General features: G+C 38.6%; 2 protein-coding genes across 6 annotated transcripts in view; one reads left to right on the forward strand and one right to left on the reverse strand.

Moving 5' to 3' along the window:
• git1 (G protein-coupled receptor kinase interacting ArfGAP 1) overlaps positions 1–7942 on the forward strand; it is a 157082-nt gene extending 149140 nt beyond the window's left edge. For 2 of the 3 annotated variants that reach the window (XM_068008268.1, XM_068008267.1), the window contains 2 exons: positions 1075–1138; positions 2996–7942. In XM_068008268.1, coding sequence (XP_067864369.1) covers positions 1075–1138; positions 2996–3208 — 277 coding nt within the window. In that variant the 3' untranslated portion in view covers positions 3209–7942. The remainder of the gene's footprint in view (positions 1–1074; positions 1139–2995) is intronic. The other variant, XM_068008266.1, reaches the window with a different exon arrangement.
• A 3345-nt stretch (positions 7943–11287) lies between these two features.
• The window catches only part of LOC137344965 (uncharacterized), a 40052-nt gene continuing 34545 nt past the window's right edge, over positions 11288–16794 (reverse strand). For 2 of the 3 annotated variants that reach the window (XM_068008272.1, XM_068008270.1), the window contains exons 8-9: positions 15307–16594; positions 11288–12144 (exon numbers count right to left, since the gene is read on the reverse strand). In XM_068008272.1, the coding sequence (XP_067864373.1) occupies positions 12032–12144; positions 15307–16594 (1401 nt within the window). In that variant the 3' untranslated portion in view covers positions 11288–12031. The remainder of the gene's footprint in view (positions 12145–15306; positions 16595–16794) is intronic. The other variant, XM_068008271.1, reaches the window with a different exon arrangement.

Here is a 16794-nt window from a genome sequence, read left to right on the forward strand (position 1 = left end):
TGAACTTTCTATATTTAGCCTGGTTCTCGCATATGTTATCAACCTGACATCTGTCATACACCCATTTTTTCTGCATAATCTTACTCTCTATCTCTTTTGTCATCCAGGGAGCTCTGGCTTTAGTTGCCCTACCTTTCTCCCTTGTGGGAATGTACCTAGACTGTACCCGAACCATCTCCTCCTTAAAAGCCGCCCATTGTTCAATTACAGTTTTGCCTGCCAATCTATGATTCCAATTTACCTGGGCCAGGTCTCATTCCACTGAAATTAGCCGTCCTCCAATTGAGTATTTTTACTTGAGAGTCGTCCATGTCCTTTTCTGTAGCTATTCTAAACCTTAGATACTATGATCCCTAAATGTTCCCCCACTGACACTTGCTCCACATGGCCTGCCTCATTCCTGAAAACCATCCACATTGTTATAAAGACAGCTTTCGTCCACGACTTCAATGTTGCCAGCCTCTACCCTTACTCCATCCTCCATCCTTGATATTTGACTTCTCTAATCCTCTCCTCAACCTTCAATAAGTTTCAACTTTGAAGGCCATGTACTCATGTAAAAATCCCACATTCCCATCACCCACCCATCCTCTCCAAACTCCACTGGCTTCCCATACCCCAGCGGTTGACTGCAAAATTCTTATCATCCCTCCATGGCCTGGCCATTCTCCTTCTACCTTTCACCCCTCTGCTTTTCTGACACAGGTTTTCTTCTTGACACCAACTCTTCATTCTGCCATTGGTTAATGTTTGTTCAGCCACTGTGTTTCAGGCCTCTGGAACTACCTGTCCAGTTCCCTCTGCCTTGCTACCTTTTTGCCTGCTTTTAAAAGCTATCACAAAACCGTTCTCTTCAACTGTGACTCATCGCCATCCCTCTCCAATCTTTCCCTTTTGCCCTCCTGCGCAACTTATATTCTTTTGTCCTCCTAATGCTAATCTTCCTTTGAGGCTACTGTACCTGTGCACTTGTTGAAACGTAAATTCATTTAAGATAAATGGTATGTTATTGTCCAATTATTCTGAGTATAGGTCAGTGAATGAATCCTAATCTGCCATCTATTACATTCACAGTTTCGTGCCATGTTCCGAAAAGATTCACTCTGCAGTCACTGAAATGGCTTCTCTCTTTCCGAAGGTAGGTTTTCATTGCAAAGTAATACTGACTTTCTCAGATGACAAACAATTCTACACACAGATGTTGGATATGGGATTAGTTTTAACATCTTCTCCCTGTAGTAACAATTCTGTTTGCTGTGTACTTTTGATGCCATTGATGATATTGTGCTAAGAATTCACCTGAATGAGAAACTTAACTAATCTGCTGGCCTATTGGTGAGATTCTGGTTCTCTATTGGTAAGTCAGTGCAGAATAGGTCAAAGATTGGCTCTGAATTTGGAGTAACTTTCCATTTGGGATATAATGCATCATTTGAGCAATGGAGCAGGGATTTAGGAAATTGAAGCCAAAAGTCAAATTTTTGGGGTGATTGCAAGTGTGTCTATCTGGAGTTCTGATGGAGTAATATTAATCAATGCAGAGAACATTGTTCTCTCTTCACCCTCCAACCTTTAGAAAAAGTATTTATTCTATGATGACATTTTACAGTTTTGAATTCTCTGAAATTTAACCACCTGCTTGCACTATAATCGTGCAATGGACTTCCTCAGTGTAGGTGAGCTACTGCAGTGTTTTATTGATCTCAGTTGCACACATGCACAAGGTGGATGAGAGGCGTTAGTCATTTACAAAACTCTCAAAGAAAGAACTTTTTAAATCCTCAGAACTTCCCAAAGAGCTTCACAGAGAATTACTTTTTTTTTTGATGTAGGCAAATGAGGTTGCCACTTTGTACGCGGCATATTTCCACAAACAGCAAATGAAAGGAAATCAGTTACTGTTTTTTGGTGGCATCAGTTGAGGGAGGCATGTTGACAATAGCTGGCCTTCAAATGGTGCCATAGGATGTATTGCATCCACCTGAACAGATAGACATGGTCTCTGTTTAAAGCCTAACTCTGCAGAACTCCCTCAGTCGCCTAAATTACTTAAGTCTTGGAGAGGCACTTGAACCCACAACCATCTGACTCAGGTGAGAGTACTACCAACTGATCAAAGCTGACATTAAACTTAACATTAAGGGTCCATATCTATCCATCTCCTGTCCATCTTTTCCATTATAAATTCCCATGTCCACATTTATAATAGAAACTGCTTATGGTAAACTTGTTATACTGTAATTATACCCTCCCACCAGTGGAAGCACTGAAGCATAAGTTTACATCAGTTTCCACTATAAATATGGACATAGGAATTTATAATGTAACATATAAAAATAAGGACAAAATATATTACTTCAAAATGGGGACTGAATTACTGGTCCAATTATCCCCCGCAGTCTAACCCCACTTCACTTGAAGGCACTTGGGCCTAGAAATTGGTCCGTGCAGCGCCTGCCATATTGGGTGAGGATAAATGAGAGGTGTCCTTTACCCATGCCTGAAGCAGGTGTTGGCCCTTTGCATATGCAAATAACAGGCCTAATGCCTGTTTGAGGTCCCCTCTCCAAGGTTGGTTTGCCCTGAGGCAGCCAGTGATGGCGCTGGCTGCACTCGGAAACCAAGCCTAGGGATCGCCTGCCAACCAAGAAGGTACGTAACTTACTGGAATACGGAGCTGGGAGGAGTAGGAGTGCTCCTATACTATTTGTTTACTATAAACAAAATTGTAAATGTTTATAGTTTAAAAATATTAAATGCAATGACATTTTATCACTCTGTAATCTTACATGTTAATTATGTAACACGAGTAACCAAAACCACTACATGACTGCACTAGGCAGATTCAGTAGCCGAATTCAGCTTACGTGTAAAAGGCAAGTCATTTGTCCTGGCTCAATGAGGAAAATTTAGGTTCGTAAACTTGTAGCTGTAAAGGTACCGCTAGTGTTGCACTTTAGAGTTTTCTAACTTGTATTTATTTTTAAATGATCAGAAACCTGCCCTGGAAACAGTTCGTTGCTCTTTGAGATTGCTAAACGCGAGTGCCTTCCGACTGCAATGTGAGTGCAGGAAAACAATTCCACCGGAGCCAGGCGCACCTGTTGACATTCAGTTGCTCACACAGCAAGTCATCCAGTGTGCCTATGACATTGCCAAGGCAGCCAAGCAGCTAGTTACCATAACAACCCGTGAGAAAAAACAATGACGGTAAAGCACTTCATTCACATTCCTTTTTTGGCATACGTTTGGGAGACTAAAGAGATGCATCTTTCTTTGAAAGCAAACTTATATCCCTGTACATATTCTGATTCAAGTACTGTGAATTTTTCTGCAATAGATTGTTTCAGCTTTCACAATAGATGAAAGTTCCTGGAAAGTTTAAACTTCCAATTATGTGATAGAACTCACCAGTAAAAGTTAACCAGAATTGTTACCACTATATAATGACGCGGCCAAAACAAAAAGTCGCAATGTGGTGATGGCCAATGACCTTTGACTTCTGACATTTTGGCAAGATGTGAATATTTACTTTCTCGACCATCGTGTTATGTTACACTGGAATTCTTGACTCTTCTACAAATAAGTTGTTTTGCAAACGTATTAAGTGCTACATTATTGGTGGATACTATGGTGTAAAATTTCATTGCAACAAAGGCTTCATGCATCCAATAACTGTTATATGAAAAAGAGCTGCAAGCAAACCATTTCAACAGTTAAGCCACACCTTGAAAATTGCTGATGGTTCTTGTGTGAGACCACCAAAGTTTAATATGGACTATCAATGGGTTACCCACTGGTGATCCATTTTGACATCACCTGAGGCTGAAGAACAATGGATGTTCTAAAAAACCATTAGAAAAAATATTAGTAGTGGGGTGCCTTTTTTGTATAGAATACTGTGAACCTGTGACTGTAACTGGCAACCATCAGTATCATTGCATCTTTGTGCATTGTATACCTTATAACAGTTGAATCTTGTTGAACAGTTGTACCCCATAGTAATGTAGTCTTCAGGCTTTGCTTTATTAGTGGCACTATTTTTCACATTGGCCAACCCAAGGGTCATAAATCTGTGTAGGATTGTAAGTTAATTGATAGTTTATTGAAGTAATTATGCAATGGCTCAAAATACTACTTGACCATAGCAATTGGTTGTACTGGACATACTTCATAGTTTAAAAGTTTGAACATTATCCTCTAACACCCATTGTACATCAGGTACTGAAGCCAGAAACCAATGTTTTATTTAGCCATATTGCAATAATTGATGGGTGCAGTAGTAGTGCAATTTTGTGTTCCTTAGACAAATGGCTCCATATTATCCTTGGGCACAGGAAGTGGAGGTGCTTTCAGTTCCCAGCATTCTTTATGGTTTAGCCTGCTGAAGGTAAATGTTATTAAAGTGAGTTGAGCAGATTGGCCATTACTACACAAGACTAAAGTCCGATTGCTATGATATCCATTCTCACTCTTGGAATAAAAATGATGATTCATTTTCATTTTCTTTTATTTGTGAACATTAAATGCCATATGTTTATGATTTCAAAAAACACTCTTTACAAGGAAAAAGCACCATCTACAGCATTTTGAGTAAATGTCTTGCATCGACTTGACATTTGATACTGTACAGTGAAAGGAACACTACATAGTAACTGCTGAAGATTTTATTTATCTAAATAACATGGGCAGTGCAGCTTTGTGAATTGATGTAAGCTTTTCAACACCCTTATGTTAACTAATTGATTGCCATGCAGTTGTGAGCCACAGGTAGTGGGAAAATTGATTATCAATAAGAAAATTCTACGTTCAAAATAGTTAAAAGATGCGATGTTTTGTGAGCCTAGCCTAACAAAAATCAGATTTTGAAGAAAAAAATGTTGATGAAAATTGCTCCAGAGGGTGGTAGGGAGATGCAAATCAAATTGGGAACTTTTTTCGAATGCCAGAAAACTAATTTGATTAAAAGGGAATGGTAATTAGGGAAGGACTTTGCAGTCCATAACTTGGAAGAAAGCCACTCTGTGGATAAATGAGATTCTTCTGTAGTATGAGGTATGCACACTTGCACAGATTTTTTTATTGTTTTAGGCCTTAATTGAAGTCCCAGGCATACAGTATTGGGGTGCTGTTTTGTATATAAAAACAAAACTAGTAAATGTACGTAGTTTCATAATGTTAAACGCAAGGACTTTTTATCACTCTGTAATCTTACAAATTAATTATGTAACTGGAGTAACCAAAACCACTACATGGCTGCACTAGGCAGATTCGGTAACTGAATTCAGCTTATGTTAAGTGTAAAAGGTAACCTCATTTGTTGAATGAACATGGAAGCATTGTGAAACCTTTTACTACTTCATTTGATAAAGTGCTCATCAAAGCCTGAGCTTTTAGAAGCCTTAGTACTGAAAGATATACTGACATTGTAAAATGTGTTGATGACTGTGTCTGTTTTTACATAGATTCAGTGAAACCAAAAGGACACTACAATAATGCTGGTTCCATGAGGAAAATACCGAATTAGGAAAAAGCTGTTGCAAGGCACAATGCAGGCAGGGCATGCAGTGCAGTCAAAGGGAATTAAACTTTGTTTTTCTGTACTGTCTCAAATGTCTTGTTAACTTGACATGATACAGTAATATTTAGACTGTGGCCTAGGGCATTTATAAAGGACGGCTCAGAATGGCTAGGGAAGGTATTAAATGACATAATAAATGGCATGGTTCATCTTGGTGTAACGGCCTTTTGTTGCTTCATGTGAAAGCTGCTGCTGGGAAATTTGCAAACAGCAAAGGGAAAGGTCAAACATTATGGCCTTGTGCGGACAGTCATGATCACTTATTACTGCCCAATTCAAACTTTTTCGATTTGAACGCTAATATCATATGGACAGCAGATATATTACACAGCATTGCCTTCACTCCAGTCAGTTTTTGTTTGATTCTGTAAGCATCAAGTCTTGTTTACAACAGAAGTTCATGAAATGCTGCATTTTGAAATGAAAGTTCCATATAAGCTATAGATTTTCTTCCAGAACTTCATTTTTAGAACGCCTTAACCAATTGTATGTTTTGAAAATATACTTGGGTGTAAAACTACTATAAAATTATCAAATGGACAGTTAACACAAGTGGAACAAACTAATTCCATATGTATTCTGTAAGCACCACACTAGTGCATCCATTGTTGGAAAAATTACCCCTCCCCCAGTCACAGATGCATTTCAGACCTGAGGCACAGAATTCTTCACTGTCACAACATTAAAGATAGGATTAAATAAGGTGCCTTCTGGACAGCCTGGATTTATTTTTTCCTTGTCCTGTGTTGGACAGGGGCACTAAGCAAGCAGTAAATTTCCAGTTCTGTATACAGCTGTGTATCCTGCAGGGGCAAAAGGTTGGCAACCAGACGAACATAGTGATGCAGTACAGAAGTCACACTGGGGCCGAAGCTCCAGATCCATTTGCAGCCTTTATAAACATTTTGGGTTGACTAACAAAGTCAAAGAAACTGGGAAGATCTTAAATATATTTTCTATTCAAGCTATGACTCAGTTGTCATGCACTCATTTCCTTTGGCCTCTTCAATATTGGCACACTCTGCTTGCAGGGGATGTGCGTGAAATTAGTCTCTTGTCTACGTGAATAACTGCACACTCCTATAGATAAGACTAGAATCACATGCAACATAACAACTCTTTATCTCACTGAGGAAAATAGTGATTTTTATATACTCACTGACCTCACTTTACAAGGATTTGAGGCAGCTCTGATTACTGGTATGTCACCAGAAACTTATAACTTTCGAAAAGAAAATCTATATATAGGGAGCTAAAAGCAGTAATGTGATTTGTGGGTTCAGGTAGTAGCTGATAACTTGTACATACCATACAAGGTTTACAGTCAGTATTAGTTGAGCTCCTCCACTGTATTACTGCCTTGGAATTCCCTCCTACCATTCCATAACTGCTGACTTTTCAGGGGGTGGGGGGGGGAGGGGAGAGAGAAAGGCAGTGGATCAAATTTTATATCTGTATTCTGAGAATGAAGAATGTATGAAATGAGTTATATTCACTAAAATAAAACTTGTGTTTTTAAAAAAACATATGGAATTCCTAGCAAAATGAATACAATTTCTCAATGCAGTGATAGCCGATTTGTCATAAAGGGTATTCAAAGGAGGCCACTGATTGTGACATCAGAATACACCTGAAGGTAGTGTGTGCTGCATTGATGTCTACCATCCATCCAAGTATTACAAGTAAGGCTATTGTATAATCAGTATTACACCTTGGCAATGGTCTAAAACACTTATACCAACATGTAGAATTTCTCTCTAATCTCCTACAAGTTTTTCTCTAGTGACCTAGCAGGAATGTCATAGAGGAGATTAATTCCTACTTGTAACATTGCAGCACATATCTCTGAGGCACTGGAACTCGACCAATAGCAGTTTGAAATATTAATTTTACATTTACAAAAAATTGCTGTATATATTATAAAAGATACCAATACCTTGGAATGAGTTCAGTTACAATCTAATCCTTTGGGTTCAGATGTTGTTTATAAACTGCCTTCTGAAGGGACCCCTCTGGGGTCCTGCCTTGTAACTCACTTGTTATTTTATATATTCCATTACTTAGCCCTAATGTGTGGTACAGAATGTTTTTGTTTTTTAAAAAAAATATCCAAATGTCTGATATCTCAAACAATTGGTATTAAGCATGCACTTTTGGACAATTGAGTGCTAAAAGTTATATTTAACAAGGACAGTCACTGACCTGCTTATTGTTTCTGTTGTGCAATGAATGCTAATTGTAACTAATTCCATTTAGAAATGCACTCTATTGTAGCTGGTAGTGGAAATGTGGTGGTGGGCTTCCTTGTAAACTCATCTATTGTACATTTGTATTGAAATAAATACATTCAGTTGTGCACAATACTTGCTGTATACAGAATTCTTACATTGATAGGTTAATAAATGTTCAAACAAAAGTGGATTTAAGTAGAATATGGAGAAATACTAACCATTGTATACTAAATACTGTATACATGCTTTCATCTGAGTTATTATGTTGAGAAACAATATTGAAGTTTGGTGTTAAGAATATAAGATTTCAGATCAATTTCCTATTAGAATGATGAAATGTAATGAGAATAAAGGTTTCTAGATTGTAAAGAGTTGTTTGAGAATTTGATTATCCGCTTGCATTGAATCTCTGATCCTGTATGTGTTTGGTTTTTAACTTTTATTGTGTATGTAAATACAAATGTAACTCCACAATAACGAGCATTCAACTATACCTTGGCTAGCTGGTTATATTACTTTATTGTGTTAGACATTGAGCTGATATTTGAATGTTCAAGGAAAAATTCTGAACTTGAATTCTGATGTTTTAAGGAAGATATTGCATTTGATCCCATGATTTTAACAGTGCCATGAATAGCAGAATATTTGAAATTTATCTTCAAAATGCATGTCAGTTTTCAAGCCCACTTTTAAATAAATATAGTCCAGCAGTTTCAATCCTGCATGTATGAATTTTAGAATATATTGTAGTATAGCTTGTGTTAAAAAGTAAGTAAGATTATTTTCATTATACTATGCTTTACAACTTAACAAAACAGTAAAATGAAGCAAGCTTCAGTTAAATTGATTTCTGAATAAGCTGTTTGAATACATACTTGATTATTTAGAAAATTTAAAATCAAGGATGAGAAAAAGCAATTTCCCCCCATGGAAATTCATTCTTCTACAGGTACAAAGATTCTCAGTTTCACTGGGATGAACTGTAGCTGCTGTATTAACACTAAAAGCAAGTATTTATTTAAAACTTAAATAACTTGGATCGGAGGTTAGTTTTGAATGTTCAAATTGTTACTACATAATATACATTGTTTTACAAGGAAATGGTATACACCATCACTTCAGGTCAGACCACATACAGTATCACTGCAGGTCATCATAGAAGAAAAAAAAACTTGCATTTATATAATGCCTTTCATGACTTCACAAAGCTCTTCATAGCCAATGAAGTACTTTTGAAGTGTAGTCACTGCTGTAGTGTAGGCAAACACGGCAGCCAATTCGTGCACAAGGTCCACAAGTGGCAGCGAGGGAATAACCAGATGTTTGAAGGATAAATGTTGGCGAAGACACCAGGAGAACTCCCCTGCTCATCATCGAATAATGCCACAGGATCTTTTACATCCATCTGAGGTAGTTGACGGGACCTTGGTTTAACATCTCATCTGAAAAACGGTAACTCTGACAGTGCAGCACTCCCGCTGTACTGCACTGAAGTGTCAGCCTAACTTATGTGCTCAGTACTGGAATGGTGCTTGAACCCATGACCACCTGACTCAGGCAAGAGTGCTACCACTGACTTAAGGCTGAAACTATGATTTGACTGCAGAAGCCTGTTTTGCAGCAAATTTCACCTGTATATGTTCTATAGAATTAGATTATATTTAAAAAGATGTAATGCATTTTAGGGTTCACATGACCGGCCTTTGCTCTGATCACCAAGTAAAAAATAAACAAGCAGTACAAAGAAGCCAATCGATGAACATCTTTCCCAGATTCAGGCAGTAAACTCTGGAAAATTGGGATCAGACATGTGGAAAGAAAATAATTTGATGATGTAAATTTTAAAATTTTAATATTTTCTAGAAAATAATCAAATCATGTATCATACACATTTCAGAAATATGTTCATTAACATTTATTTGAAAATATTTTCTCCAATTAACTACTATATTGATGACTAGGGAAAATGAATTGACATGGTAAGATATCCCAGGTCAAATCTTGTGAACTTTTACACTTATTACTCCCCGAGTGGCATGGTTTTGCATAGAAATTCCCAGAAACAGTGAAAATGCCCACTTCTACGTGAGTGATAAATCACTTTCCCTATTGATCGCACATCTACCTTTATAGAAATGACTCACTTCTGGCAAATGCATGTTGAAGGAAAGTGAATGCTGCAGAATTTGTTTTAAGCCTTTCACTATCAATAGACCTGCACCATTGAAACCTGGCAGATGAGACGCAAGGGTATGCCTGAAACCAAATCATGTCTGAGACATCAATATTTGTGTAACACTATCCTGTTAGATTGCAAATCGCTGTGCATTTAAATTTACTCAGTGAATAGCATTTACAATTAGGTTTGTCTCAATACAAAAGTCAGTAATACACTCCAATGCTATATTTATTTTGTATTTAAATATAAATAATATTGCGCACCTATTGGTGTGAATATTTTTCTACTCCCCTGCAGTAAAATCCCATAAAATTACTCCCACTCCAGTGCAGCTTCCAATTTAGCATTTTACACACAATACAAAAATAATTATTCAATCGACAAACAGAAGTCCATTTCACAGCCAGTTTCCCTCATCAACGAGGTGACAGCACTTTCTTCTGTGCTTGGTAAGCAGTTTAGTTTTTGTGTGCTCCTGGACCCCTGACTTTTTTCCATCCCCCCCGCCCGCCCCAGTTACTGATAAATTGTTTTGAAAAACCTGCTTTCTGGAGGTTTCCTTCATCAGGAAAATGAGACCGTGTGTTTGTTTTTAAGTACAGCAGAAATTGTTTAGCAGAAAGTGAGAACAAGTACAATAAAAATCTGGGCAGAGCCAAATATGAATTTCTGATTGCCACTTCATTCTTTTTTTAAAAAACAGCTGTTATTGATCTGTTTTCTCCATTACAACAGCCAATTCTGTGGTGAAATCAAACTCCCATATAAATTATGACAGTACTCCATGATAACCTATAACCTAATGTCACTAACTGGATCAATGGCTTCAGGCAAAAATGATTTCATTTCCTTTTAAAATTGTATCATGAATTTAAAGGGTTGGGTGTTTAATTTTGTGGCTTTTGAAAGCTTTACTTTCATTGAAGAGTTTGGGCAGGAATGGATGGTGCCGTTGACTAAGTCATTAGTCTTTGAAAGCCAAGACTGGCACACAAAAAAAAACAATTCTAGTTCATGCCTTTATAATAAGAAACAAAGATTGCTGCTGTAACAGTTGTTCTGCTCCCTGGCTAAAATTATTTGTAACAAGTTATTTAAAAAAAAACTTGATCTCAAGGTTGTCACACTTTGAAACCAGCAGGAATGGATTCTGCAATAACCTGTCTACATGAGGTCTCCACAGCCCACAGTCCATTGAATTAGATAGAATCTACAGCACAGAAACAGGCCATTTGGCCCAACTGGTCTATGTTGCTGTTGATATTCCACATGAGCCTCTTCCCACCCTGCCCCCCTATCTCTCTTCCCACCCTGCCCCCCTATCTCTCTTCCCTTCTACCTCATGTCAGTCCAACCTACTTCCAGTTACATTGAGCAGTCTTAAGGCCAAATAAATTAAGGTGATGTTCTATTTGATGCTGAACCAGATGATGCAACTCAGCAGTTCATTTTTAATGTTTTAAAAACTAAGTGTGTAAGTTTTAACCTTGTTCCAACCAAAGGGCCCCATAACTGCTGTGAATTACAGTTGCAAATGGTGGGAAATCTTGGGACATTGCAGGTTCAGAAAGGGTGTGATTTGAAATATGCTACGTACAGCATATAATCCTTCGATGTCTTATCACTTTATAAAAATATTTAACATGGATATATTTAAACTCTACGGGCAGCTGTCGTGTGAAGTTGTGCTTTGTAGGATTGGAGTGAAATCACAAATGAGGTATGGAACAGAACATTGCTTAAGATCATTTCTCAACAACTGTACATTTTTCCAAGATGAATCTTGACAAAACGCATGATTTACATCTTGAACAAAGTAACTTATGTCACACAAGTCTTTAGTAAAATATAATTTCAAACTACTTGTGATATAAATTCTCTGCAATCTTTTGCACTGTTTCTTCCAGCGTGGCTGCTTTCTGCACAGATAAGGTTCCACCTCCCAATCGCAGTACGCAGCTACTTTCAAGAGGCTGGAACGGAGCACTGAAGTCACCTCGTTTAATGGAACATTAGCCCTAATTAACATCTTTGGTAGCGTCAATCACTGTTGTCACTCGGTAGAATATCATAGGGTGAAATGGATTTCTTTTTGTATGGCGGCCTTTTTTTCCTCCTCTTGCCAACCCCAATGAGTCTTCTCTTTATGATATCTGAAAGAGACCAAATAATTTTGTTTGTAAAACGTTTAAAGTTGTACACCTTATGATGCAATGAGTCCTGGGATGGAGTACTGACTAAAATGGATTTGTAACGGTCAGGTCATGATTGACTAATTTAATTGACTTTGTCTATATGCTGAGCAGTTTCCTTAAAAAAGTTGGTGTGGCGTATTGGGACATTTTTTTAAAAAAATGATTGTGGAAGTGCAGAACAGGACTAGTTGCAAAAATAATGAATATATGGTAGAAAGCAGACACTTGGTAATAAATGGATATTTCTGGATTGGTGAGATGTAACCAGTGATGTACTCAGAGATTGGTGTTGGGAATTATACCAACGTTTTATGAAGAATTAAGGAGGACACAGGCAGGTTAAGGGAGTGAGCAGCTATATGTCAAATGCAGTTCATTGTGGATAAATGTGAACTAGTTATTTTTGAGGAAAAGAAAGAGAGAATGGAATTATAACCTAAACGGTAAAATTCTCAATGGAGTGGATGAACAGAGAAATTTAGATAGACACACAGCTCTTTTAACAGCAGAACTGCAAATGGTAAAGTCTCAAAATATAAATGGGATCCTGGGCTTTTTATATAATGGGGCATTAAATACAAAAATGATGTGGTGATGAACTGCAAGATATTAAGCTGTAGTTGAAATACTGTACAATTTTGGGCACCTCACTGTAGAAAGGATATTGGAGTCATGGAAACGGTGATGTCAAGGTATGAGAAGTTACAGTTATGAGAGTTTGAAAAACTAGGACTGTATTCACTGGGTCAGAGAAAGCTAAAGTGGCATCAAATGCATGTTTCTGACTCTACTATATCATAGTTTCCTACTGGTATAACAGCCTCCATTTCGGGCATCGTATTGCTAATGCTTCTAGTATTCATCTAAATATGTTGTAGTTTAGATTTGACTCTTTTTAGGCCCATAGTGTCTGCCTTTTATGGTAATTGGTTCCTGTACGCCCCAGAGTTAGTGTTCATAACCACCTTCCAATCTTTGATCAGCTTTTTTCTGGGATTCAATTTCTTTCCTGTCCTCACACTATCTAGTTTACATGGTTTTCAATAAGTGCTTTGCAAATCTCATTGTTCCTGGTTTGTTCCGTTGAACTTGGTCTCTCCTGTACCAGTCCTTTTGTCCTGAAATATTCTAAGGTACTTATGAAAATGGAATGGTTATTCTTGAATCAGTCTGCCAGTCACCTTACTACATTAATTCTCTTTGTATACGTCCCTCCTTTACCAAACATCTGCATTCCTTATCTTTGACTTTTAAGGCCCCTTTATTATTTTTTAGCATGGTTATCCCTACGTGGACAACCATGATTGGGTCTCTTTTCGTCTCTTTTTCACTGCCTTTAAACCTTTCCTCCATTTGTACCACTTGAGCTCCAAGTAAACTCCTATGCCTTTTTCTCAGGTTTTCTACCTAACTCTTCCTCTTTGACATGGTTTCCTTCTGTATTGCGGGACAGTGCTTGGTCTGCTATTATTGTAATTTCATGAATTGCTTCACAATCTTTCCAGTTACGTTTTCCCTTAATACTGCAAAAATCCCTATTTTCTTATACTTGTCTCCTTTGCTCGGCAATCCTGCACCAGTCTCTACCTTCAAACCTCAATGTTTTGCTCTTGAGGTCCAGTGCTAGCCTACCTTTTGCACTGAATCTGTGATGACTCACGCAGAGTTTAATCCTATCCACTCACCCTCGATAGTACCATCACTTTTATCTAGTCCTGTACCACTCTCTACGACCATAACCCTTTCCTTGAGTTTTATTAGCAAGACAATCTATTATAGTGGACTTCCACAGCAAACAAATCCTCAGCATCTGGAACAACAACTTGTATCGATTTGGTGCCTTTAGTATAGAAAAACATTCTAAGATGTTTTACAGAGGTGTAAAGAAAACAATGGATGCTGAGTTATAGGAAGAGATATTACAAGAGATTCAGCTCAGGGTTGAATAGGACGCTGAGGTTGCAAATAGTCTGGTTCAGACCGAGACACTGGTCAAAGTGAGGAAAAGAATCGGATATGAGGGGAGAGTGTCAGTGACGGGAGCTGATGACGATGGCTTCGGTCTTCCGAAATTTTCGATGGAGGAAATTGCAGCTCATCCAAGACCAGGTCGAACAAACAGCTTGACAACACAGGCACCCCAGTCATTTTTGACTTTTGGTTAGGGCTGTGGGAAACACAGAAACCTGACTGGAGAGGTTCATATGGAGTTGTGGGAGAGATGAGCATGAATCTGGGAGATGACAACAGGCTCAAGGACTTTGGAGAAGAAACAAAGGTTGATGATGGAGTGGTAATTTGCAAGGACAGAGGGGTCAAGGGTTGGCAATGACAGCAGTTTTAAAAGGGAGGAAGACCATGCCTGAGAACAGGAAACCATTTACAATGTCAGCTAGCATAGGGACAGGAAGGGAAGTTGGATGATCAGCGGGAGGTTGGGTCGAGATGAGGGAGAGGTTGTTGGGGTGGGGGAGGGGAGATGGATGTTTGATGGGCAAGGGGGAAGCTGAATAGATGGTCTCTGTCTTGGTGTTACTTTTGCTTTCCAGGAAGATTCCAGAGAGTGGGTGGTTTTGGCAGAGGAGAGTGAGGGCTGGTAAAGCTTGATGTCGTCCAGCCAGATTTGGTGACAGATGGCTATACCAGTTGTGTGCGAGATACACTCAAGTATGCACACCTTGAACTTGGGAATGACTGGGATGCTCCCTTTTCAATTTTGACCTCTTTCTGATTCAACACAATGGAAGTCATGAACCTCCTGACTCTCTTTACCTCAAGATGGTGCCTTGACCCATTCGAGTGCTGGGGCTAAATTTCTCTCTCTTAATTCCAAACAGTTTCTAAGAAAGCAGGTGCATGTGTGGGCTTCCTGCTCCCATATCTGCATCAAAGCTCTCCTTTTGTCCAGCTGCCACTTGAGTTGGGACCAGCAGAATAGCATTGGCTAATTCACTCCTCCTGAAGATGCCACGACTGCTACTTACTGCCAAAGCAGCTCAAATTGTGTAATGGCAGGAGCTGCAGATACTGTTATCTCAAGACAACGCCTCTTTTTTTCTCCACCAAAATGTTTCCCATTCTAAATTTAAGGATAGATAACATTTTTTTAAAAAATTTCACCTGCTACACTTTCTTGCCCATCAATGCCTGGAACTGGTGCCCAGTATAAACTGTCACTCTTTACGAATTTTCTGTACAGCCTTGTATACAACACTGCCACTGTAAGGAACACAAAGAGAAATGTGAGTGCAGCAGCAGCCCAAGCTGCTTCCTCTGTTCGTGGAGTTGGTACATACAATGTCCTGTCTTCAAGTTGGTGTTGTGTTTTCTGAAGGGCCCCTGCCTTCAAATTATTTGAATCTGCACCATCAGGAGCAATCTGTACATTCTGGGATGCCCCATCTTCACATTTGCACTTAATGTTCTCAGAATCCACCGCTGCTGTTTCATTGTGGTTATGATTATCCTGAGCATTCTGAGTCAAGGTCTCATTTGTCTTTGAGGAATCTGGTTCCTTTACATCCACTTTTTGCACTGTTCTGTCACTACCCATCTCTCCAGTGTATCTTTTATCAATATCCTCATTTTGCTTAGTTTCAATGTCATTTTTGGAAGCGGTTTCTAAATTCTGGAGTGGCTGCAGAGGTTTTACATTTTTCCCACTTACTTTGCTCCCATTCTTAAGCATTTGACCTGTGTCCCCATTGCGACCTTGACTGTCTACAACATGGTTGGTATGAACAACAATTTTGGCTTTCTGCTGTTCCTGAAAGGTAGAGGTTTCAACCATCTGGTTGTTAACTTTGCCAATAATTCTTCCACCACTTTTAATCTGTTCTTGTGGAGGATTATTTTCACTATTAGTCGAATGAGCTTTCACTTGTGAATCCAATGAAGAATCTGAAGTGTTGTGCGTTTGGTGGGGTTGATCAATATCTGGTGATATTGTGACTTCTTTCCATAATATGGCCTCCGATCCATTTTCATTTCTGTTCTGTTCACCTCCAATTTCGTAGTGTCCCCTCTTTGTCTCTTGGCTTGCATTAGTCTTACTTTCATCCCCCGTGGGTTGTTCAGAATCTCGAGCAATTACTGTTGGCACAATGGTAGCTCGGGGCTGTCTCCTTATTAACTTTGGTTGTCCACTAGACAATGGCACAGCATTTACTGGTGGATTTACAACAATAGTATTCCCTGCAGAATCCTCACCTTGCTGCTTTTTCTGCACAGGTACCCCTGCTGTTGGTTTGCTGGTTTGAATAGGTTCACTGTTCCCAGAGTTTCTTTTCCTTCTCAAAATTACATGTCCATTATGCAGTCCTTTGCTCAGCATGTTTTCTCCAACTTTATTCCATTTTCTTATTGCCGACTGAAGGTCACTTTTCTTAAAGTAGCGTTGCAGTTTCTGCTGAAGAAAATTACAATTTTATGTATTTTTAAATTGCTAAATGGCAATGTGTAGTAAGTCAGAAACCAACATTATTATCTGTGCTATAACTCCTTCACTGCCAAAGTTTCATTTGTGTGAGAACAAAATTGCATTTATATGGTGCCCTTCATGACCTGAGGACGTCCCAAGTGTTTTACAGCCAATGAAATAGTTTTGAG

This window comes from Heptranchias perlo, chromosome 28 (genome assembly GCF_035084215.1).
Source record: "Heptranchias perlo isolate sHepPer1 chromosome 28, sHepPer1.hap1, whole genome shotgun sequence".
NCBI lineage: Eukaryota > Metazoa > Chordata > Chondrichthyes > Hexanchiformes > Hexanchidae > Heptranchias > Heptranchias perlo.